At 39.7% G+C, this 27,168-nt stretch overlaps 1 protein-coding gene across 1 annotated transcript in view; it reads left to right on the top strand.

Annotated features, from left to right (window-relative positions):
- CSMD3 (CUB and Sushi multiple domains 3) overlaps positions 1-27,168 on the top strand; it is a 584,303-nt gene that overhangs the window by 434,356 nt on the left and 122,779 nt on the right. Inside the window, exons 29-32 of the mRNA XM_060277658.1 lie at positions 2,629-2,767; positions 5,766-5,953; positions 6,348-6,542; positions 15,244-15,360. Coding sequence (XP_060133641.1) covers positions 2,629-2,767; positions 5,766-5,953; positions 6,348-6,542; positions 15,244-15,360 — 639 coding nt within the window. The remainder of the gene's footprint in view (positions 1-2,628; positions 2,768-5,765; positions 5,954-6,347; positions 6,543-15,243; positions 15,361-27,168) is intronic.

A 27,168-nucleotide genomic window follows, 5' to 3' on the forward strand; every position in this document is an offset into this window, starting at 1 on the left:
TGTATTTAATATACTTCTGCAGAATTGTAATAAGAGGTGGACATTCGATTTGGGGGACAAAGGCCACAACATTATTGAAATAACTATAATTAGCAGTAAGCATTAGGACCATCAATGAGCAGGGATAATTAACACCTACCAAGGAACTCACAAATCTTTCCTGCCACCCTCTGGCTTCCTAGCATATAAAGGCTAGTGATGAAACCTGAACCGGTAGCTTTTATATAGGTCACCAAATATTAGCTGACTTTACCCCTTTGTTGTAATTCACCAATTGGTCCATATATTCATTCTCTCATATATATATGAATATGAGATATTTTTTGCTATTAGATTTTGCTTGTTTGTTTTCATTTCTTGTTTGTCGTTTGGTTACCTCATTTTCACTTTCAATGATTATTATAACAAATATACAGTGGTACCTCTGGTTAAGAACTTAATTCGTTCCAAAGATCCGTTCTTAACCTGAAACTGTTCTTAACGTGAAGCACCACTTTAGCTAATGGGGCCTCCTGCTGCCGCCGCGCCGCAGGAGCACGATTTCTGTTCTCATCCTGAAGCAAAGTTCTTAACCTGAGGTACTATTTCTGGGTTAGTGGAGTTTGTAACCTGAAGCGTTTGTAACCTGAAGTGTTCGTAACCCGAGGTATCACTGTATAATCGTCAACATTTTAAAATATGTGTTGTTTTCAGTGTTTCAATGTGTAGCTAATGACATGTTTTATTAGTCATTATTTTTTAAATATACTTCTTTTTTTTTAAGAAAAAGATATACCTGTAAAAGGTTATTTGGCTGGCATTGACCTAGCGCTTATTGAGCTGGTACTAGTATCACTGTAGTCCCCATCCTCCTTTACCCAGAGTTTGACGGTGGCACACTGCCTAAATCCTGGCTAATAAACTTCAGGTTACTTGTTCAAGATCTGATATAGCCTTGAGTTCTGACATTGTGTAGGGGAGATGCTGTTTAATAAAAAGAAACTGGGTGTTCAATACCTGTCTACACGTGCATGCGCACACACACGTCACTAGATAAGGACTTTTTGTTCTTAGTTAAATATCCATACTTCACGTTCTATAGAAAGTGTCTATAAAAATGAACAAGTACTATGCTAATTCCGATATAACATATTTGTTTCTGATGAGTTTGCATCAATCTTACGATTGTCTTATACACAGCTATAATTATATTGATTTACTTGCCGCTTGCTTGTCATGCAAATGCCATTTCTTGTGTGAAAGATTTGTTGTGTTTGTTTTATACAATAATACTGTGATCACAAATCACCAGTAATAGATCTTTCGTGTGCCTACACATATAAACATCCCGTTCTGTTCATTTTGGTTGAGTGGGCTTCCAAGGAACACTGTAGGATAGGGTTTACCTCTTCTTTTGACATTTTTTTTTGCATAAACTGGCACATAACTTTGAATGAAATTGTTAGGCCTTTTTTCTGCTTTTCGCCATTGGTGCAACAGTCATTTCAAGTTGCATACTCTTCCTATCCAGTACTAGCACACTCACAACCCATTTCCCAGAGATAAACATGGGAAGCAATGCAAACATGGACTACTTGATGACACTAACATTCCGTTAAGAAGTTGGCTCATTATATGGGCTTTCCAGTGGTGACCTTGAGGCTCTGGAATGCCTGCCCATGGAAGTAGATTCTTCTGTAAAGTTCCATGCATGTGTTCAAGCACTGATTACACCAGGCATCTCCAAACTGCGGCCCTCCAGATGTTTTGGCCTACAACTCCCATGATCCCTAGCTAACAGGACCAGTGGTCAGGAATGATGGGAATTGTAGTCCAAAACATCTGGAGGGCTGAAATTTGGGGATGCCTGGATTACACTGTAAGGAATTGTTCTTAGTTATGAATAGGATTTCATAATATCTCTGTGTGCATTTTAACTTCAATCTTTTTTTAAAAAAGTATTATTCTTATTAAGTGACATGAGCAAAAGCAATGATAAAAATTAATATTTCCACAAATAAAATTATATCTGATAGGATCCTCTTCAGTAGAGCCACAGACCTTTATCATTATTATAAAACTATAACTCATACTAGTTTCTTGCTGAGTCAAAATAAAAATAATAATAATACTGATTGGCTTGACATGAGTTGTGGCAGAATTTGTATAAAATAGGACAGGGCACCTTAGCTCTGCTCACTGATGTTCTGCTTTGTTGTTTGGTTTTATTTTTAAGATAATGGCATGCACATGTTCTATTAGATGCTCTCATGTCATCTTGTTCTGATAACAGCCATCATTAAAATCCTTTTTACAGGAAATACTACATGTCTTATGCATAGTCATACTTCCAACAATGAAAAGTTCAACCAACATTAACATAGCTCAGATGTGTGCATGTGTTTTTAACAGCCTTTCCCAGCCATTTCTGTGACCAGAATACTTTCTTGTCCAGACCTATTTGAAAATCACATTAAATAAAATCTGTTCCTGGAGGACATATTAGAATAATGATGGGTTCACTGGTGCAACTTGGAGGTAATATTTCCCCAAAATTTTTTGATTATTGCCTGTGGTTCATACTGATATAAATTTGATGGAATCGTGTTGGGATTCACTTGATACCATTTTTGTTTGATTCATTCACAGCACCTTGTGGCGGCAACCTGACAGGCTCATCGGGATTTATCCTTTCACCAAATTTCCCTCATCCTTATCCTCATAGCAGAGACTGCGACTGGACTATCACTGTTAATAATGACTATGTCATATCCTTAGCATTTATCAGGTAAGTGACTGGTTGACTCAAACCGGGAACAATGAACACATATCTGGCCCCTGAGAATATTTACTGCTAAATGTGGCAAGTGTGTTGTTTTTCAAAGCCCAGTACATCTGGCTTACAGAATAATGAACTTGAAGAGGGAAGTTAGAGTAGAAAAATCAGGAACTTACTCAACAGCATTCAGAGTTGCTTGTGATATAAAAACATTTGGATGCTTGCTTGTAGCTCATATAAGAGAAGAATCAATAGGTTGAGTAGCAGGACAATGTTGTGTACTTGCTTTCTTCACTTGTTTAATTTCTGCCAATTTCTGTGGTCCTCTCAGAGTGGATATGTCCTAAACATCCTAAATAACTATAAGGAAGCAGAAAGCAAAGTCATAAAAAGGCCATGTGTTTTCAAAAACTGCCTGATTACTCTAAAAACAGTATCTTTTTTATTAAAAAAAACTTACAAAAGTTACATCTATTTGTTTATTTATTATGTTGGTTGGCCTTTAGCCAATAATAATAATAATAATAATAATAATAATAATAATAATAATAATAAATAAATAAAGCTTCCAGAGCAATGTACAGGTAAATATATGAAGCAATACAAAAAAAAATCAATTTAAAAAAACAATAAAAGCAAGAGGAACTAAGAATGCTAATCAATAAAAGCCAGGTGAAACCATAGAACCAATGTTTATGAGATGTTTGTACTGCTGGGCAATTAAAAAATCTTTATTTGGGCAACAGTTCATTTACTAGCCACCAAAGGCTTGGGCTAATGTGATCGAAATTGCCTGGTGACTAAAAGGTAATAAGCAATTATCTCTAGAGAAGCGATCCATAGTCCAGTCCAACCCCCTGCCAAGCAGGAAACACCATCAAAGCATTCTTGACATATGACTGTCAAGCCTCTGCTTAAAGACCTCCAAAGAAGGAGACTCCACCACACTCCTTGGGAGCAAATTCCACTGCCGAACAGCTCTTACTGTCAGGAAGTTCTTCCTAATGTTTAGGTGGAATCTTCTTTCTTGTAGTTTGAATCCATTGCTCCGCGTCCGCTTCTCTGGAGCAGCAGAAAACAACCTTTCACCCTCCTCTATATGACATCCTTTTATATATTTGAACATGGCTATCATATCACCCCTTAACCTTCTCTTCTCCAGGCTAAACATACCCAGCTCCCTAAGCTGTTCCTCATAAGGCATTGTTTCCAGGCCTTTGACCATTTTGGTTGCCCTCCTCTGGACACGTTCTAGCTTGTCAGTATCCTTCTTGAACTGTGGTGCCCAGAACTGGACACAGTACTCCAGGTGAGGTCTGACCAGAGCAGAATACAGTGGTACTATTACTTCCCTTGATCTAGACGCTATACTCCTATTGATGCAGCCCAGAATTGCATTGGCTTTTTTAGCTGCTGCATCACACTGCTGACTCATGTCAAGTTTGTGGTCTACCAGGACTCCTAGATCCTTTTCACATGTACTGCTCTCAAGCCAGGTGTCTCCCATCCTGTATTTGTGCCTTTCATTTTTTTTGCCCAAGTGTAGTACTTTACATCTCTCCTTGTTAAAATTCATCTTGTTTGCTTTGGCCCAGTTGTCTAATCTGTTAAGGTCATTCTGAAGTGTGATTCTGTCCTCTGGGGTATTAGCCCATAGCTGCCAAGTTTTCCCTTTTCTCGCGAGGAAGCCTATTCAGCATAAGTGAAAATCCCTTTAAAAAAGGGATAACTTGGCAGCTATGTATTAGCCACCCCTCCCAATTTGGTGTCATCTGCAAACTTGCTCAGGATGTCCTCAAGCCCATCATCCAAGTCATTGATAAAGATGTTGAATAAGACTGGGCCCAAGACAGAAACCTGTGGTACCTCACTAGTCACTACTCTCCAGGATGAGGAGGAGCCATTGATGAGCACCCTTTGGGGTCGGTCAGTCAGCCAGTTACAAATCCACTGAATGGTAGCATTGTCTAGCCCACATTTTACCAGCTTCTTTACAAGAATTTCTTGTGCCTGGTATTACTTAGCATTGTGCTTGTTTGAAAATTCATTTGTGTTTGTGAGGCTTGTGTAATAAATTTATGTTGGCTCATGACCCAAGAAATATGCACCAAGTGTAGTAACAAGAATAATTCGTTGGAGCCCTTTTATGACTGAAAATGCTAATGTGGAAACTGGGGATAAGCAGGTGACACAATCAAGCTCATCTCAGATTGTTATTGTGTTAGTGTTCTGCTTCTCATAGACATTTTGATAGCCGCTGGAAACACAATACTGGACTAAATGGGCCTTTGTTCTGATTCAGTAGGCCTCTTCTTCTGCTCTTATGTCCATTAAAGTTTTCTAATGGATAACATTGTCAATATGTAGACACAAAACTAAAACACTAGTGATCCAGGCTAATAGTTTTCCAGCTTTAATAGGAGATGTATGCATTACAGCTTTTATAGGAGATTAAAGGAAAATGTCATACCCATATTAACGACCCATTTTATAAGCCATATATTTACATAATAATAAGGCTCAGGTGAGCGATGCTCTCCTGGTTATTAAATAATGTTTGTTCAAATTCTCTACCACAATTCAGTACCTAAAGTGATGTCACAGATTAAACAAAGCAAATCTATTGTCAGTGCTGCATTTCTGACCTATAAAGGATAATAACATGGACAAGAGTATTTGTGAAAGTAAATGCAAACAAAAAGTTCAGAGCGAATCAGATATCGGGAGATAGGCAAACACAATGTTTAAAAGATGCACGGAATTATATTAATCCGTAAGAAAATGTTTTACATGTGCATGTACTACCTATAATATTAGGCATTCTATCATACAAGAAGGTACGATGCAACTTGGAAGTTGCCTCCACCAAAAGAAGTAAATTTGACCCCCAAAGTATTGCAACACTTCCTTATATGTGCTGGTTTTACCAGTTAGCAGGACATATTAGGATAATGTTACTGGAAAAGGCATGTTCCATCTATCATATTTCTCCCTCTGTCTTTTGCAGCTTCAGTATAGAACCAAACTATGACTTTCTTTATATCTATGATGGGCCAGACAGCAATAGTCCACTAATTGGGAGTTTTCAAGATAGCAAATTACCTGAGAGGATAGAGAGTAGTTCCAACTCTATGCACTTGGCTTTTCGGAGTGATGGATCAGTTAGTTTTACGGGTTTCCACTTGGAGTATAAAGGTAAGTGAATGTAACTGTATTGCAAATTTTGGACACTCTAGTACTCAAGATTGTGCTGCTTTTTTATATTCCTACACACACACGATTTGTATCAGTTTGTTCATTTAGTCATTGGCATACCCCATTGATATCATAATTTGTACTTTAGCAAAAAGATGACGTCTAGTTCTGTTTCATTGGACTACTGATATAGTCAGACAATATTGTTAATGCACTGTGTTTTATGAAGTGTGTGAAACTATCAAAGATCATCAAGCAAAATCACTAAGAGTTATATAGTTTAGAGAAACTCACACGGGTGCGATAGTATGGGGGAAAGACACATTAAGACAGATTTGTATTTGTAGGTAGAGAAATTCTTGTAACTAAAACTGCATACTTCATCTTACTACAGCCAAACTGCGTGAGTCCTGCTTCGATCCTGGGAATATAATGAATGGCACAAGGCTTGGAATGGATTATAAATTAGGGTCAACAGTCACATATTATTGTGATGCTGGTTATGTTCTTCAAGGATACTCTACACTCACTTGTATTATGGGAGATGATGGGAGACCTGGATGGAACAGAGCCTTACCAAGCTGCCATGGTGAGTTTGGGGGCATGGAGTTAGGGGGATGAATCTAATTCCTGATTTGGAGGAAGAAGTATTTAATGTTTACATTAATTTTCATAAGTTCTGGTTCCCCCGACTTACTGGTGAATCTCAATTTGTGGGGCCGCATAACACTGGGGAGCAACGGTGGGCAGTGTGTGTTTGGTACGCATCGCACAGCTGCAGGGGTAGGGTGGGTGGTCTCTCCACCCTGTGAGCCAATTGGGGTTGGTGCTTCAGAGTACTTCATTTTGGGGGTCTGATCCCAAGATTTAAAAGGAGGCCTGTGCCTGCTCTCACTTTCCTTTGTCAATGCTTACCCACCCAACCACTCCTGTACTTTGTGTTGGTCAAAGTGGATTTCCACTAGCAGCTTTGCTAATGGACAGTTGTATGTTCCTGCTTTCAGGATGATTGTGTATATATATATATATATATATATATATATATATATATATATATATACACACACACACACACACACACACACACACACATGTTGGATTGACTATAGTATATTTTATTTTAAAAATTTGTATACCACCCTTCATCCTTTATTCTATGAGTGGTTCACAAGATAAGAACACAAAAGGCATAATAAAAACAAGAACAAGAACAAAACAATAACCTTGGCTCTCCCCCCCCCCCGAAAAAAAAACACATTTAAAAGGATATAGGATATTAATCAGCCAAAGGTCTGGTTGAAGAGGAACATTTTCGTCTGGTGCTTCAAGGTGTATAATGAAGGTGCCAGCTGAACCTCCATGGGAAAACATTCCAGAAATGGGGAGCCTCTGCTGAAAAGGCCTGTTCTCATGTTGCCATCCTCCAGACCTCTTGTGGAGGAGGCACACAGTGTTTGTTTGCATATGACTATATATTTCCTACAATCATGTTTGAGCCATCTCCCAGTTTGTTTCTTGCCCTAAATTCTGGGTTTATGAGGGCACAGAGCAGGCTCCATGATGTGGGAGAAGGCACTCAAGGGTGATTGTGTCAACAGCTTGAGCTGTTCAGATGTTCAACAGGAGCTCCAGTCATAGCAGCCAGAAAATCCCCCAGAGACATCTGGAAACTTCATAGGTCACCTCACCTCTGCAGAGGAGAAAAAATGCTGAAAGCCTAAATCTCAACAGAAAATGACCTGACCATGATAAGGGACCGATGTCAATACCCCCCACTTTCAGGTCATCCTTTTCCTGCCTGGTTGAGAAAACAAGGTCTAGAGTGTGGCCTGCCACATATGTTGGGCTAGTCACAGTGCCTTGTTGGGACAGCCCCATGGTCATTATGGCAGCCATGAGGTCCTGAGCCACCCCAGAACCATTCGCCTCGACATGGACCCCAAAAGTACCCCAAAACCAAGAGTTTGGGAGTCCTCAACACGACCTCCAAGACCAGCTCTGTCTTCTCGGTCAGGGAGACTGCTGGACAGTGAAGTGGGCAGTAAACAGAATCCCTAATCTGTCCTGATCGCACAATGTCAGGAACACATACTCTAGATCCCCCCCCCCCGCTAAAAAAAAAGTAATCTGGAGAGAAATCCTGGAAAGGGAGAGGGAAAGAATACTTTTATAGTCTACATTGGTTTGAGTCCTACACTCTGGAACAGTGGAAAACAAACCTGCTCCATTTCAAATGAGACAGCAGTTCAGTTATTTGAAGATGGCTATTGTATCACCTCTCAGAGAGCCAGTGTGCTGTAGTGGTTAAGAGTGGTAGACTCGTAATCTGGGGAACTGGGTTCATGTCTCCGCTCCTCCACATGCAGCTGCTGGGTGACCTTGGGCTAGTCACACTTCTCTGAAGTCTCTCAGCCCCACCCACCTCACAGGGTGGTCTGTTGTGGGGGAGGAGGGGAAAGGAGATTGTTAGCCGCTTTGAGACTCCACGGGTAGTGATAAAGCGGGATATCAAATCCAAAGTCATCGTCTTCTTCTTCTTCTTCTTCTTCTTCTTCTTCTTCTTCTTCTTCTTCTTCTTCTTCTTCTTCTTCTTCTTCTTCTTCTTTTCTCCAAGCTACTCACTCCTTGAAGCATTCTTTAAAAGTCTTGGTTTCCAGAACCTTTATCATCTTGATCACCCTCCTCCGCATGTGTTCCAGCTTGTCAATAGCCTTCTTAAACTGTGGTGCCCAGAACTGGACATAGTCTTTCTTTCTTTTCTTTGGCCATCACTGTTCCAAGGGCAATCTGATGAAGGCAGAATAGATGTCAGGTAATGGGCAGGAGGATTTGACCTGGAGGGAAAGTGTGTTATGGGCCAGATTAGCAACAACCACAGTTGTTGTTCAGCGGTATTTGGAGAGCAGGTTCCCCATCTCTACACATTGTAACTCTGTGGATTTGATGTCTGTACAATAACCCCAAACAGTCTTTACTTCATTTTCCTATCCTAACATACGTTTTTAACAAGATTCAAGAAAATTTTACTTTCTTCTTTTTTAATTAAGCTAATGGAAGAAGGAAAGAAAGCTATATACATTTCTCCAATGCCTCTCTATATTAAGTGTGACTTGCCTTTGGCTAATATCCTTATTTCAAATGTCCTTGAAGCCCCTCTAATAATTGCAGGATGTGAACCAAGTCCACAATCTCACTCTCATATGAATGAATGCAAAGATTAACCAGGCTAATACACTAAGCCATTTGGCATTTGATGATAGCTTTTAAAAGCAGAATATAATTAAGGTGTGCAGATTAAACTTTTCGTAGGACAAAGGATAATAAGTAATGATTTTTGTCAACTTCAACAAGTGCATTTCTTTCTAACAATATTACCTAAGATTTACCTTTCACGTAACACATATCAGTTGTTTACAAGATAGCACTTTATTGCTCAGTATTGTGGAAAACCCCATTTCATGCTGAGAAGGATCCAAATCATAATTACCATCCTACCTGAGACCAAGAGCAAAAGCTTTTTACATTTCCTCCTTAAAAACAAAACAGGAAACTACTCTGAAGAAGTGTGCATGCACACGAAAGCTCATACCAATGACAAACTTAGTTGGTCTCTAAGGTGCTACTGGAAGAAGGAAAAAAAATTATTTTGTTTCGGCTATGCCAGACCAACACGGCTACCTACCTGTAACTTGCATGGGAGGGACACACAAGCACAAGATGTTCCACTATAAATTCATAAAGAGTATATATTTTCAGTTTGCTTCCCAGAGCCTAAAGTGTCCCTGTTGGGGCAAGGAATACCCTCAAGCTAAGCACTTGCTCCTTCAAGGAAAAAGCAACGCCTGCTAGTGGAACAGGCTGTCCACTCATTGGCAGAACATGTGAACCATCTACAAATACTGCCTTTGTCTTTTCAGGATTCAGTCTCAGCTTGTTGACTCTCATCCAACGCATTACTGACTCCAGATACTGGCCTACACATCCATACCCGATTCAGATGGAATGGAGAGATAGAGTTGGGTGTCTTCCACATATTGGTGACACCATTGAATGGGGGAGGGGGGCATTTTCTTCTTTTTGAAAACCCATCTCTATAGGTTTGTTGCATGTTAAATAATGGAATATCACATACAGAGTAGTACACAGTAGGGGTGTAAAGTAATGGACCCCTGGACAGTTAAGTGCAGTCAAAGGCGACTATGGGGTGCACCACTCATTCACCACTTTTCAAGCTGTGGGAGCCAGCATTTGTCCAAAGTCATATTTATGGGTGATGTGGCTAGCATGTCCTCATGCTAAACTGCTTCTGGTGCAATGGGACACTGACAAGTGCCAGAGTGCACGGAAACACTGTTTACCTTCCCGCCACAGCAGTACCTATTCATCTACTTGCACTAGTGTGCTTTTGAACTGCTAGGCTGGCCAAAGCTGGGACAGAACAATGGGAGCTCAGTAACGTGATGTGGATTAGAACCGCCGACCTTCCGATCAAGCAAGCCCCAGAGGCTCTGTGGTTTAGACCACAGCGCCACCCGGGTCCCAATACGGTAGGGGTGTAGAAAGAAAACGAGCCAGTGAGTCAAGCAACTATTTCCACATGTTCATAGTCTTGTGTGAAATGGAAATCTTACCTCTTCCCTTAGATATGTGACAGGTTGAATTGACAAGTGTGCCCATACTAAATCATTAGCAGGCTTTTCAGCCCAAGCTACATTGGCCATTTTGGGTTTGAAGTCAGCTTGTTTTGAAAGTATACCCAGTTAGTGTTAAATCACAATTCCTGGTTTGGTTGAAATGACAAGCATCGACTAAAAGTGGAAATTGGAGAAGGCTAGGCTTATTCATGGGACGCGGGTGGCGCTGTGGTCTAAACCACAGAGCCTAGGACTTGCCGATCAGAAGGTTGGCAGTTCGAATCCCCGCAATGGGGTGAGCTCCCGTTGTTCGGTCCCTGCTCCTGCCCACCTAGCAATTCGAAAGCACATCAAGTACAAGTAGATAAATAGGCAACGCTCCGGCGGGAAGGTAAACAGCGTTTCCATGCACTGCTCTGGTTCACCAGAAGGGGCTTAGTCATGTTGGCCACATGACCCGAAAGCTGTCGGCGGACAAACGCTAGCTCCCTCGGCCTATAGAGCGAGATGAGTGCCGCAACCCCTGAGTCATCCGCGACTGGACCTAATGGTCAGGGGTACCTTTACCTTTAGGCTTATTCATGTAGTACAAAACAACATTTTAGCGGCATGTCTAGGTATGTCTGGTTCTCAACCCCTTCTCATCTCTTGAAGTGTGCCTTTAATCTTTGCTTCTTTAACAGAAATGACCGTATATATTGCATTTTGAGACAGACTGAATAGTGCTATTAGGTGACCAGTGAAGTTATTCTGCTACAATTATTTGATTTGCATCTTTAGATCGTAACAGAATGTAATATTATACATGTTGTGACTCATTAACATTGGCAGAACTTTCCTGTGATACTTAGATATAGCATAAGCTTGTGTGAAATAAGCATTATGCTAAAATACCTCTGAGCTCAATTTTACTTGAAATGGATACTTACAGATGAGATTGAGTCTCCAGATAATGTAATTAAATCTTTAATAATGCTCAACATTATTGCAAATTCCATATGTAATTTGACACTTAGTTTCACTGCTGATAGGTTTTGTTCAAGAAATAGAACAGAATTTACATATAAGGTTTACCTCATTTGAGAATTAATGCTTTTGTGAAAAAAATATTTCTTTCCACACTTTCTCCCTCATTTTATATGCCAAAGAAAAGCACTTTGAATGTACTAAATGCTAAACCAGAACTTTTCATTCAATGTTTGTTTAGGGTTTTTTTTGGGGGGGGGATATGCAAGAGCTTAGGGCTGTATCTAAGATTAGTCATACTCAGAGGGGAACCATTGAAATGAATGGACCTTAATTATTTCCTCTAATTTTAATAGTCTGCTGCTCTGAGTATGACTAGCATTAGATACAATATTTAGTCTTGTACACACCGGAATTTGAACTGTGAATCCATTGACTTCTGTTGTGATTTTAAAGTGACAATACATTGCCCTGCTACATGTAATGTGCTTGATCGTTCTAATGTTGTATAGCAATAAAATATCCAAAAATGGTTCTGATAAACCATCAGATTTGGAAATGACAGCACAGGCAACCCATACAAACACAAAAAAGAGCCTGGTATATCAGCCCCAAGGCCTAACTCATTTAGTATTCTGTTCTCAGAGATCAATCAGGTACCTACAGGAAGCTCAAAAAGTAGGGCATTATATGAGTTGCCCACATGATCCATGCAACAACTGGTCTTGAGAGGCGAAGCCGTTCAAATCTATTGCCCAAAGCTGGGGCACAACCTAAAGAGATGCTATGTGTGATGTGCGTGTTGTGGTGGCTTCTCATTTCTCAGTTGCTCAGCAGCCAATTTTTAACACAAATACATGAGAAGGCTGATCGCCGAAGAATTGATGCTTTTGAATTATGGTGCTGGAGGAGACTCTTGAGAGTCCCATGGACTGCAAGAAGATCAAACCTATCCATTCTGAAGGAAATCAGCCCTGAGTGCTCACTGGAAGGACAGATCGTGAAGCTGAGGCTCCAATACTTTGGCCACCTCATGAGAAGAGAAGAATCCTTGGAAAAGACCCTGATGTTGGGAAAGATGGAGGGCACTAGGAGAAGGGGACGACAGAGGACGAGATGGTTGGACAGTGTTCTTGAAGCTACGAACATGAGTTTGACCAAACTGCGGGAGGCAGTGCAAGACAGGAGTGCCTGGTGTGCTATGGTCCATGGGGTCATGAAGAGTCGGACACGACTAAACGACTAGACAACAACATATGAGAGACAAAAATGTTTTCAAAATTAAAATATTAAAAAGTTCTCGCTGGTATAGTCCTATCCTCTTTCAGCATAAGTGGCAGCTGAAATCATGGTAATTCTGCCTCCCCCCCCCAGGCATTTTATTTTAATTTGTGGTTTTTGTTTTAGAATCTCAGTGCATGACTCGCAAGCATTGGGGATTATTGCAACCAGATATGCTAATTGTTGTATAGATTAGTTTCTCAGAACTGCTAGTCTTTGTCAAATTTTCTTGCTCTGGCAAAAACATAATTATTATCACAGTTTTGAATGGATTTTGCATTACAGATAGTGGAATAAAATTTAATATGCATAAATTCGCTGGCATCTTGTACAATTAATTAGAGGGCATTTGATAAGCTAAGCCCCACAACTGTCTTGTGTAGAGCCAGCTGCACTTCTGAAAGTGTCTTGGGGGACACAGAAGGCAATTAAGAATACATCTTTCCATAATAGCTAGTTAATGGTTTCTGATTTTATAGCAGTATATAAATATTTTATATATACATAGAGAGAGAGAGAGAAAGTTCACAGTATAGGTATTTTTTGATATGCTTAAGTTTTCACAGTAAAAAGATTGCCCCAAAAGGCCAGTCACTTTTTTTCCTGTTAAAGAGGAGGCAAAAATCCAGGTGGTTGACATAAGATTCATAATAGAAGGACATAAAGATTCTTCTTCCTCTCTCAAAGCACTAGAACCCATGGAAGATTCAGGACAGATAAAATAAATACTTCTTTAGTGCTTACTTAAACACTGGCTCTGATGCCCACAAACTTTGGATGACTTCAAACAAGGATTAAGCAAATTCATGGTGGGTGAATCCAGCGGCGGAGCAAGCCGATCGGGCACCTGGGGCGGCGTGTGTGCCCTGCGCCCAGGGGTGGGGCCAGCCGCCCGCAGGGCTGGGCGAGCCAGGGCAGGGCGCTCCGTGGGGCCTCGAATGAGTCTGCTTGCCTCCTCCCACTCAGCCACCCTACAGCTGGTGGGGGAGGCAGCAGGCGGACCATTTGGGGAAGCATGGAGGCTGCTGGCGCCCAAACCACTGCTTCACTCCCAGGAGAGACGAGTGGCTCGGGTGCGCTGCAGGCCCCGTGGTGAGTCTCACTGCGCATTGTGTCATCCCCCTCAGTGGTGACACCCGGGGCAGCCCGCCCCCACTGCACCTCCTTCCTCCACCCTTGGGTAACTCTACCCATAGGTGAAAGCTGTATGTTCCTGAGTGTAATTATTATTATAATAATAATTATTATTTATACCCCGCCCTCCCCAGTCAAAAACCAGGCTCAGGGCGGCTGACACCAACAAAACCACAACAAAACACAAAAAAAGAAAAAGAATTAGTGAAAATACAGGTTAAAATACAATTTAAATTTAAATTTTTTAAAATTTTAAAATGCAGCCTCATATCAAAACCATAAGGGAGGAGAACATAGGGGTCTGACTGAGTCCAGGCCAAAGGCCAGGCGGAACAGCTCCGTTTTGCAGACCCTGCGGACAGATGTCAAATCCTGCAGGCCTTGTACTCATGCCCTGCTTGTACTCATGCCCTGCTTGTACGTTTCCCATGGGCAGTTGGTTGGTCACTATGAAAACAAGATGCTGGACTAGATCTTTTTATTCTAGGGAACAAATTATTCCATTGGGACATGTTTTACCACCAATTCTCACTGATTTTTTATGGGACATTATAGTCACTAGGAGAATTAATTAGTGAAAATTGCTGCTAAAACATGCCCCTTGGGAGGATTTATTTCGTCAGGTCTGGAATAAATATTAGGCCAAGCATCTGGAGTCATGCCTTCCCCCCATTTTTCTTTCCCATTAACATGTTTTAGCCACGAAGCAGCACCAGTGGAATTGCAACAATTATAAAGTTTTATTCATTTGCAAAGCGGGGGGCGAGGGGAGTGCAATAAAATTGTGCTAAGCATTTGTATTTGTATTTAATAAATTTATATCCTGCTCTTCCTCCCAAAGGAGTCCAGGGTGACAACCATACGAAAGATAAAACAACAACATTTTAAAACAATCTCAATACAGATGCAGACTAAAGTACATTTACATTGCCAGACCCTCCAAGGGACCCTATTTTCCAGGAACACCCCTGATTTAGAGAAGCTGTCCAGGTTTCTGATTTGATCCCAGAATGTCCCACTTGTCCTTAGGATGTCCTTATTTTCACTGGAGAAATGTTGGAGGGTATGGAGGTATTTAATGGTGTGTGTGTGTGTGCTGGAAGTTGCCCAGAGTGGCTGGGGCAACTCAGTAGATGTGTGTGGTATAAATAGTAAAATTATCATTATGGAATGGGACATCCCTATTTCCATCAGAGAAATGTTGGAGGGTATGCATTGCCTATTTTATTTCTTCAGTACCATATTGTTAAAATACATTGCATCTTTACTTCCTAGCACCTTGTGGAAGTCGTTCTACAGGCTCCGAAGGAACAGTTCTATCCCCAAACTACCCTAAGAACTACAGCATAGGACATAACTGTATTTACTCCATTGCTGTCCCAAAGGAATTCGGTGAGTAATATGTCTTTAATTTGTGTTTTACTTGTTAGTTTTACAATTATTGCTTTCCAAGCTATGCACGGACATTGTAATTATTATATCCGGCAATCTCAGTTTAGCATCAATAACTGCATATTGGGGAAAAATATGGCAATGCTTTCATAAAAGATGTTGTGATCTGTTTATCCAATTATTTTAATTACAAATGTCTTGGTGGGTGTTTGCCTCACTCAGAAATGTTATATTGGTTGCTTAAACTTTATTATTGCAAACAGGTGGCAACAACTTTAGGCATGTCCATATGACATAAGATCGCTGATGCGCAGGTCCTTTTGGACCCAGAAGAGGGAATAATGGGGTCGTAACAGGGACAGAAGGTGGCATTAAGAGGGGGCATTAAGAGGGGCGCTGATGAGATTTTGAATATCATCATATATTTCCTAATGTTGAAGAAGTGTAGCAGTGCTTATATGTCATGCACTTTGGAATGTATGGAAGACATCAGCTAGGTGAACAGTTCATTGAGTGTGTGAAATATGTTTTCCATATATTGAAGGAAATCATCTGCTGAGGAACAGGAAGATCCATCTAATTTTTATGATAAGGATGTTTATGGCTTACAGCCAGGCATGCAGTCATTTTGAAATAGGTTGAAATGGCTGTGTTTCAGACTGTTGTCTGCTTCATTGGCCACAGAATTGATGTAAAATGTATGGCTGTGTTTTGCCACAGACTGAGAGGTCATTTATATTTCTTGAAATAATTTATATTTCTGGATATTGCTAACGTACCAAAGACCACTTTTGGAACTGATGATTTACTGCACAGATGTTTACATTTATTTCAATAATTTATAACTCCCCACCATGCTAATGTATTAAAGGCCAGGAATTAATGGGTTCTTGAACAGATGTTTTTAGCCTATTTATCATGGATGGCACATAATAGTTTTCCTGGCATTTTTTATACTGTGTCATAGACTACTGAGAGTCCCCACATGTATATAAGAAATAAAAACTGCAATGCTGTACAGAAATGAGCCCTTCTGAACATAGTGGGGCACATCTAAGTAGATGTGCAAATGAGTATAATGTATGATATTTCATCTACAATCCTATACAGTATCCATTTTCCTGGGAGTAAGGTTCATTCAAATCAACATTATTTGATTACTCAGAAGTCACATAACCTTTGCAAGAATAAGTTTAAGATTACAGGCCATTCTTGTGAAATCAGGACAACTAGGCAAATTCAGCAGTAGGATTTGACACAATATTCAGAGGATAGCAACGGTGTTAAGGCTGTATGAGAGGGGAGGACGGGGAGATGTTTAAATGTCAAAACCAGTGTTGACACTATGGTTAGGCAGCCTTACAAGGTTTAACTAAAAAGATTTGCTAGGTGTTACCTGGAAAGGGCAACAAGATCGAAGTTAGTTAACGATGGTCTTAAATTGTTCAAGGTTTCTGATCCACTTCACTCATTGCTGAGTTGCTATGAATTGGACTCTTGCTGCTGCTAGCCAGTAGAAAATATTCCCATTTATATATTATCCTTGGGCCTGAAGCTATTAGATTCTCTATGCAAATTTGAAGAGATAAGGCAAAAATATGATCCAATTTATTTATTTAAAGCATTTTGCCCCAATCTCCCAGGCTCACATGAGATCAATACAAACTGGTCAACAATCTAAAAGACACAACAAAACAGGGAAAGGGGTGAAGAGGGAAGAAGAAAATTAGCCTGTATCACATACAGAGCAAGCAATTAAAATCTTTGGGTTTTATTGGTTTTTAAAGGACCAACTGAATATGATCACAGGCCCATAATACAGATCTGATATGGAACAACTTTAACAAAGTGTGTGTGTGTGTGTGTGTGTGTGTGTGTGTGTGTGTGTGTGTGTGTGTTCTTTTTCTTTTTGTGTAATATAATCATTATTGGTTTTCCAAACTTCATACATCCCATATATATTACACTATATTGTATGTTTGTAGGTTGCTCATACGAGCTGACTTCCCTTCTTCCTTCTTCTGACTTCTTTATGTCGCTTTTAAATTATTCGCATTGTCTTTGTTCATTTTGTACACTATTGTTTGTTTACAGACTTATCTATAAATTGTTTGTAAGTAGATAAACTCTTCTATATATACAGATCTTGTTGTCTATCTTACTATTTGTAGATACATTTAATTATTATAATTACCTTGCAGTTCATGTTGTCATTATTACTGTTAATCCAATAAAAGTATTTATATGCACATTATGAAGTTTAATTCAATTCTACTGTTTTCTCTATTTCAAACAACTCTTTTCTATTTATATCATAAATTTATCCCATTCTTTTTAAAATGTTTCATCGCCCTGTTGTCAATTTTTCCCTGGTAATTTAGCCATTTGTGTGTACTCCAATACCTTCTGTTGCCAATCTTCCATTTTTGGCACTTGTTGTTTCCACATCTGAGCTAGCAATAGTCTCACCTCAGTTGTAGCATATAGGAACAGTTTTTAATCAATTTTGATCAATTTTGGTCAATACCTTCTCCAACCATTCCTAACAAGAATGCTTCCGTTTTTTTCTGGAATGTGTATCTAAGAATCTTCTTTAATTCATTGTATATAATCTCCCAGTACGTATTCACCACTACATGTGGGAAAAAAATACCTTCTTTCACCCCACATTTCCAACAAATTTTGTTTCCTGTTTTATACATCCTTGTTAGTTTGGTTGGAGTGAGGTAGCATCTATACATCATTTTTAATAGATTTTCTTTTAACGATGTACATGCCGTGAATTTTGACCATTTTTCATATTCAATATTAAGACCTACATCCATTGCCCATTTGGTCATAACACCCTTAATTTCTTCATCTTTTGTATGCCATTCGAATAAAAACTCATAGATTTTAGACAATGTTTATATTGTTTTGTAATACTGTCATTTCTAGTATTAATTTTGTGTGTGCGAAACCTCTTTTATATCTTTTAAAAAGATATCATTCATTTGATGGTACTCCATCCAGCTTGTTAGCTTGTCCTTTAATTCCTCATATGGCCTGATCTTAATTGTGTTATTTTCTTCCACCAGCATGTTTCTGTAGGTTAACCATTCTCCGTTCATATTTAATTTTTTACTGAAAAAGCTTCCTGGGGTGACAGCCACCATGGTGTTTTCCTTTCAAACCAATACTTGTATCTCACCCATACCTCATACAATGGTCTTTTTATAATATGATTTAGAAAGTCTCGATGTACTCTGGCCTTGTCATAACAAAGGTATGCATGCTACCCATATCTGTTTCCAAACCCCTCCAAATCCAATATATCCATATTGTCTAATCTAAACCATTCTTTCAGCCATGTTATACATGCCGCTTCATAATATATTTTGAGGTCTGGCAATGAGAAGCCACCCCTTTCCCTTTTATCTGTCAGTGGCTTGAATTTTAATCTAGGTTTCTTTCCCTGCCAAACAAACCTAGAAATTGTTTTCTGCCATTCTCCAAATTGGCCTGATCCAGTAATAATCGGGATGGTTTGGAATAGGAAGAGCATCTTAGGTAGGACACTCATCTTGATCACGGCTATCCTCCCCAGGAGGATAATTTCAATCTATTCCATATTTCCAAGTTTGTTTTTATTTCTTTCCACATTATTGTATAATTATCCTTAAATAAATTTGTATTTTTCAGGGACAGCCAGACACCGAGAAGCTTTATTTTATTTGCCAGTGTTATTCCCATTTCACTCTGTAACTGATCTGATTGTTCCGCCTTCATATTTTTCACCATCATTTTTATTTTTATTAATTTTCAATCCTGCCAATGAGCCAAATTCTTTAATAACAATTATCACTTCCGCTATTGAGGTTTGTGGTTCATGTAGTGTTAAAACTATATCATTAGCGAAAGCTTTCACTTTATTTATTTTTTTACTCCACGTTTAATTCCTGTATTTTTTCCTGTCTCTCTTATACTTTGTAACAACACTTCAAGTGCTGATATAAACAGTAGATGCGACAGGGGGCACCCCTGTCTTGTGCCCTTTGTGATTTGAAAACTCTCAGTCAATCCATTATTTACTATAAGCTTCACATTTTGGTCTTTATAGATTGCCTTTATACTTCTCAAAAAAATATATGCCTAAACCCATTACTTCTAAGTTCTTTTTCATAAAAAACCAAGACACATTATCAAACACCTTCTCCACATCTATGAAAATTAATACAGTTTGTTTGTTTATTTTGGTTTCTAAATATTTCTACCTATTATATGTATCTGGCATTATAAAATTTTGTTCCACTGCAAAAACTGCAGAATGTTGGAGGAGGTGATCCTTGAAATCTCTTCCAACTCCATAATTCTGTAAAATTTTAGAATGGTGCAGCTCTTTTCACTGTCATGTTTGTGGCTTATTTCACAACCTTAAATTAGCTTCTACCTAGAAGGACTCAAATGTGACTCCGTCATGCAGTAAATTAGTATTATATTTCTATTTTCCAAGCCAGTGTGGCCTTTACTGTAAGTGTGCATTTCTAAAGCTGTGTGGGGTCACAAGCTATTTAACATGGCCTCCAAAACTGAAAAGTCAGCACTTCAAGGTTGTGTCTAAAAGACACAATCCTAATAAATAGCAAGTTGTGTGTTTATTAAAGCATTTATATTCAAAGTGCCACTCAGGGTGGCTAACACCATTTATAAATTACAGTTTTGTAAAAGCACAACTCAAAAACCAGCAACAATGATATACAAATCAAATGCAAAACAAAACATAAACAGATAATAATAATTTAACTATTAGGCTAACGAATGTTTCATGGAGTAGGAATAAAAGCAATTTTACGTTCAGGTATTCAACTTTTCATGGCTGACTCTGAAAAAATCACAGCAGTGTAGCCCTTTCTCAATGTTTCATTATTTTTTTTTTTTTTTAGTGGTTTACAGTTTATTTACTTATTACATTTATATGATTTGTGTGGTGGCAAAACAGAGGTTGGGGGGGGGGGAGAGAGAACATAGTTTACCTGATCCACTGATAACGGTAAACTATTGTAGCTATTCTTGGGGTTAAAGAGCAGGAAGTCTATTCCATATTAACTGCTGCCAAGTTTTCCCCTTTGATGCTAACTGCTACAAAATGCAAACACAATTAATAGAAGATTATTACATTCTGATCACATCACTTCATTCTTTTTTTTTTTAAATATACTTTTTATTGGTTTTACAGCTATATACAATACCAAGCCACATACAAACGAAGAAAAAATTATTTCAAACATATATATAAATAAAAAAAATAAAATAAAAAAAAATGAAAAAGTACCACAGGTATCCAATTGTAACATTTGTCAAATAAAATATTCTTTCATACCAATTGTTTGTGTCTCAAATCATTGTTTTTTTCTTCCTATTCTTTATTGTTGTTGTTTTTTTTTTCCCTTCACCTCATTTCCCCCCACTTGACTTCCTCCTCTCTCTCTTTGGTTTTCTTTCCCTTCAATTAATTTCGTCCCTTACATACTCCACCAGATAACTTTTTTCCAATTATGTTTCCAATCGATTTGTTATACGTCCTGGTTTTTTACCTTCTTGTTGCATTTTGTAGTATCAATGTTTCATTATTCTGTCATGCAGAATCACAGATTCAATATTTCATGCTATGACGGGTTTAAGATAGAAGATAAATGATTCACAAAAGCACACAGCATGCTATAGGCAGAATCTTTTGTAAACATGGAGGACTCATCATCTTTGACACTTTCCCACTGATCCTGCAGAAGGGCGCAATGATCACTAATTGTTTAACACTGTGGTCCTCCACTGATTAAAATTACTATGCTGTTGCTTAATTTAAAAATCTCTCTCTCTCTCTCTCTCTCTCTCTCTCTCTCTCTCTCTCTCTCTCTCTGCTGATTCACTAGTTGTAATTGATGTTTAGCAATACAACATGCAAGGGGAAGCCCATGAAAATTAGCAGAAGATTTGATGGCTCTGTATTCAGCTCACTCCTTTGTGAGGTGGGGTGTAGCTTAATAATGATCCTGTGTCCTCTGCTTACCAGCTGATCTTGGCCTGAATCCTATCTACTTGCATACTCCTGAACTGACAGAGATGGGCACCTGGCATTATTTATAATTTTGTTTCTGACAGGTGTTTGGGTTTACCCTCTTAACACACAGTTTACTTATATCTTTTATGCCACTGGAACATGGCTGGGAGCCAACATGACATGTTTAGCTTTCCCCCCTTTCTATCTGCCCAACTCACTTTGATAAATAGGTATCGCTCTGAGGGAAGGTAAACGTGTGCTGTGTGCTGCTGCGGTTTGCCAGAAGCGGCTTTGTCATGCTGGCCACATGACCTGGAAGCTATACGCTGGCTCCCTTGGCCAATAATGTGAGATGAGCACCGCAACCCCAGAGTCGGTCATGACTAGACCAAATGGTCAGGGGTCCCTTTACCCTTTACCTTTACTAACCCCTAACCTCATCCACAAAGCCAGATTGACAATCTGCTTTGGAAGATGACTAACCCTGGTTGAGCATTCGGAGGATTCTTGATCCTCGGTATCCCCATTCTACTTTGTAATACTACTACTACTACTACTAATATATTATTTGTACACCGCCCATCTGGCTGAGTCTCCCCAGCCACTCTGGGCAGCTTCCAGCAAATATTAAAATACAATAAAATGCCACAAATTAAAAACTTCCCTAAACAGGGCTGCCTTCAGGTGTTTTCTAAATGTCAGGTAGTTGTTTATCTCTTTGACCTCTGATGGGAGGGCATTCCACAGGGCGGGCGCCACTACCGAAAAGGCCCTCTGTCTCGTTCCCTGTAGCTTTGCTTCTCGCATTGAGGGAACCGCCAGAAGGCCCTCGATGCTGGACCTCAGTGACCGGGCAGTATGATGAGGGTGGAGACACTCCTTCAGGTATACTGGGCCGAGGCCGTTTAGTGGTTTAAAGGTTGTTTATGGCTTTGTTACACAGACAGCATGCTAAAATGGGTGCCATTGGTTGAATATGATATCATATGTGAGCATGGACCATTTAAAGTCTAAGTTTCTGTCTCCATGCCATTTTGGTATTCTTTTTTAATCTTTTTTTTTAATTTTGGTATTCTTGCATGATTTTTAGACATTAAACCATTTGGTTTTGTTGACAATGTTCACTTCTGGTTGATTTCAACATGACAATCTCTTACTCCATCTACATGTGTCATATTGTCTTCAGTACCTATTCCTAGAGCCACCCTAGAGATTTCCAATAGGAACCACTGAATAATAATAATAATAATAATAATAATAATAATAATAATAATAATTCCTAGAGCCACCCATGACACCCACCAGATGTCAAAGAGAAAAACAACTACCAGACTTTTAGAGGACATCTGAAGGCAGCCTTATTTAGGGAAGCTTTAATGTTTTATAGATTATTGTATTTTAATACTTCTGTTGGAAGCCGCCCAGAGTGGCTGGGGAAACCCAGCCAGATGGGCGGGGTATATATAAATTATTATTATTATTATTATTATTATTATTATTATTATTATTATTATTATTAGATGGTGATCATGATATATTTGACATTTCCCATAGGAACTTCTGTTTTCCTAATAATAATAATAATGAAATCTGCAGCCACTCTCATTTTTTCACATTTGAACTATTTTCTCATGCATTTTTAAGCAATTTTGAAAGTAACATTAAAAAGAATTTTATAGAAGGAGTAACAGTGACAGGCCACTAACAATTTGTTGCTGAATGGTCCATAGAAAATTGACTATTGCAAAGTCCAAAAAAAAAAAAGCAAGCACAAAATCTGTTCTGCCAGCTGAGCAAAAGCAACCAAACAATGTTGTCAACACACATTATCTCTCTTAGAGTGTTCACTGAGTGTGGAATCTACAGACAGTTTAAAAGCCATGTCATTCCACAGTTACTTTGGCAATGTCACTTTTGCTTTAAAATGCATTTTGCATTTCAAAATTCATGAAGATTTATCTTGTAGTGGCAGGAAGGTGTTGTCTCAGAGGCTTAAATTATGAGAGACAAGTTCTCTCAACTGAACTGGATGCTAACAGAATGATATTGGTGGGGGGGGGTGAACTTTACCAGTAGGCCAACCTAAGGTTGCATTACATATTGGAGAAGGGGAGGGTTGTGCCTCTTCAGTTCAGTAAGATCACAGGGGAAAGGAGGATGTGCTAAAATAAAGCAACGTCAGGGATGTGAGGAGCATCAGGGGGACATTTGAGACGTGGCCAGTCAGCAGCCTATTGCCTCTCAGGTAGCCAAGTCTCAAGTATGAGGACAGGAACTTATTTTAAAAGTGGTAAAAATGGAATGGAATGGAGATCATGTCTGATGTTTGAAGCTGTGAAGCTGGAAGATACTTGGGGTGTAGAAGAAAGAAATGCTGTGTTTTGTTTTGTTTCTCACATAAGCCTGCCTATTCATTGAAGTGATTTGGGGGAACCTTTCTCTGCATAGCCACACCTTCTGAGGTGTCTTGCCTTTGAAATGTTCTCCCCCAGGGAGACTCACCTGGAGACTACTTTACAGCCTTTCTGCACTTGCCTATTTCCTTAGGTCTTTTAATTTTTTAATTATTTTTTTAAACAACAACAACAACAACAACCCATTCTCCTGTTATGTGCTTGGAGGGGACAATTCTACAGTCCCATTGAGTTTACTGGGGCTAACCTTGAGGTCTAAGTGCGTATAAAGGATTGCAGCCTTACAAAGCAAGCCTGTTGTTGGGCCAGGGGACTGAAACTGTGAACCTTCCAAAGCTCATTTGAATACAGGCGGCAACCAATTTTAGGCATGCCCAACTGACACATTATTGTTGATGCACAGGTCATTTTGGACCCAGAAGACAGCAGAATGGGAGTGGAACTGGGCAGAACGGGGGACAGGGGGCACTTAAATGCACTCTGCCGACACATGTAGGGGCTGCCTGTATCTAGGAGAGGCTACCCTATCTACTTAAAAAACCCCACCAAAAAACCCCACATAGTTTTCTCCCATTGTTTTCAATGGGATGTTATGCTGACATATATCTGCACCGTGATGTAAGTTCCAGTCCTTATTGACAGGGCCTGTCAATGGCACTGGTATGGCACTGATCACTGAAGTTCTGCTGCAGCTTTAAGTGGTAGAAAAACTTTAGTGTTTTTTTTAAGAAAAGAAAACCTTATGCTGCTTTGTGTCCTAAAGATAATTTCACGACCCCTGAAAATAGACAATATGTTCCTTTTTCTGAAATGATTACCAACATTCTCTCACACACAAACACCGAAAAAGGTTGGGTCATATAATTTGGCCCCGCAGCACCAATATTTCTCCCCGAGCTCATGCAAGGTTTTGTGCATCTGGTCATCAGTACTAATTCTGAGACAAAAAGCAACATCAGGACAATTGCTGAGTCTAAGAGAAAAAAAACTATCATTGCTGAGACTAAGAAAGCAACAGTATCCCCAGCCAGCAGGTATCTGACAGATCACAAAACAAATTGGTATTTTTTTCCACCCACATATTCAGTTAGATTCTTCAAACTCCACAGAGGCTCCTTCTCAGCATAACAGTTAGTGAAGATGCATAGCAGAATTAATTGCAAACATTTGAATGCATATCTCATGATCAGAGAAGGGAAAGAGAATATTGTGTCTTGTGTTTCCCTCCCAGCTTTCTGAGTTGCACTTCCATCAAGGGCTGTGACTATTTCGGAAGCACCCAGGTAATTAAAAAACCCCATGCACCATTTAAAGGAATATTTTAGTCAGGGTTGTTCATTTGTTTTGGTTTGGCACCTTCTAAACAGTGTTTATTTATTACAAAATTCATATCAACACTTTAAGGCTGCAACCTTAGGGTTCTGAGAGGAGAGGAGTCATGGGATTGTGTGGATCTAAAGGTAAAGGGAGTAAAAGGACCCCTGACCATTAGGTCCAGTCATTACCAACTCTGGGGTTGCGGCGCTCATCTCGCGTTATTGGCCGAGGGAGCCGGCGTACAGCTTCCAGGTCATGTGGCCAGCATGACAAAGCCGCTTCTGGTGAACCAGAGCAGCACACAGAAACACTGTTTACCTTCCCACTTGGAGTGATACCTATTTATCTACTTGCACTTTGACATGCTTTCAAACTGCTAGGTTGGGAGGAGCTGGGACCGAGCAACGGGAACTAACCCCATCGCGGGAGTTTGAACCGCCGACCTTCTGATCAGCAAGCCCTAGGCTCTGCGTGGATCTACTTCTCCATAAATCAAGAGGGAGGTCCACCCTTGGAGAAAGAGGCCCAATCATGGAGGTCCAATCCACCACTGGTGCTCTGAGATGGAGAGGGTAAAAAGGGGAGTGGGTCCAGGCTTTGTTTTCTATGGTTTGGCTACCACAATCCCTTCATTTCTCTGTAGAAAAGACTCTGTTCTGCACAACATATTATAGTAGATTTATTTATGTTCTGAACATCAGAAGAACTTCCTGACAGTAAGAGCTGTTCAACAGTGGAATTTGCTGCCAAGGAGTGTGGTGAAGTCTCCTTCTTTGGAGGTCTTTAAGCAGAGGCTTGACAGCCATCTGTCAGGAATGCTTTGATGGTGTTTCCTGCTTGGCAGGGGGTTGGACTAGATGGCCCTTGTGGTCTCTTCCAACTCTATGATTCTGTGATTCTATTCTATGATTCTAGAACCAAGTTGTCTTACATATATCAGTTTACATACCTAGGGTAAAGATGTGGTGGCTGTCCCCCATTTTTTGAGAACATAAAGCAGTAACCTTTGCTTTTTAATAAGCAAATATACCTGTTCTCCACAGACTGCAGATTCGGTGGACTTGTGGGCCATGTAAAGGGAAGCAATCCACAGGAGGGAATAAGTTAAGCTGATAAACAACAATTCTTTCCCACATTATACTTTTATCCAGGAGCCTCTTGGAAAACCAATGACATTTTTGCTATAAAGTGTGTTGACTGGTGCATTGGAAACTCCTATATATTAATACCCTTAGAGTTTTTTAGAATTCAGTTTTACTTCATTCTCTTATTGTTATTCTACAAAACCCAACATAAATCCAGTTGGAGACTGTTGTAAGCAAAGGATGAACCAAACTTTCACATAAAAAAATGTATCTTGCAACTCACCTGAGACTGTACCACTTCAAAATTCAGGTGGTAGAATCTACAACACTAAATGTTTCCCCAAGATGCTTCATATCCCCCCCCCACTCTTAAGCCTTTAACACTTTCATTCTTCCCACTCTCAAGTGAGAGTACTATACACATTGTTAATTTCAGCCCTACCTTGAAGACAAGATTTCGGTTGTCTTTTAAAGTGGCTATTTCAAATTCTTTGCTGATCACTGATGTCTACAGTTGTCCTTTTTAAATGTCTTTTTACCTTACATTCCTTTTTTATGTATCCATGCAACGGTCACCTCCAGGCTTGATTATTGTAACTCACTCTATGCGGGGCTGCCTATGAAACTCCAGTGGGTGCAGAATGCCTCAGCGAGGCTCCTTACGGGGTCCTGGCCGCAGGATCACATTCATCCAGTGCTTTACCAGCTGCACTGGCTCCCGGTGGAGTACAGGATCAGGTTTAAGGTGCTGGTTTTGACCTTTAAAGCCCTATGCGGCTTGGGACCCTCATACCTATGGGACCGCCTCTCCTGGTATGCCCTGCGGAGGACCTTAAGGTCCACAAACAACAATATTCTGGAGATCCTGAGCCATAAGGTGGCTAGATTGGCCTCAACTAGGGCCAGGGACTTTTCAGTATTGGCCCCAACTTGGTGGAATGCTCTTTCACAGGAG

This window comes from Zootoca vivipara, chromosome 8, assembly GCF_963506605.1.
Source record: "Zootoca vivipara chromosome 8, rZooViv1.1, whole genome shotgun sequence".
Lineage (NCBI taxonomy): Eukaryota > Metazoa > Chordata > Lepidosauria > Squamata > Lacertidae > Zootoca > Zootoca vivipara.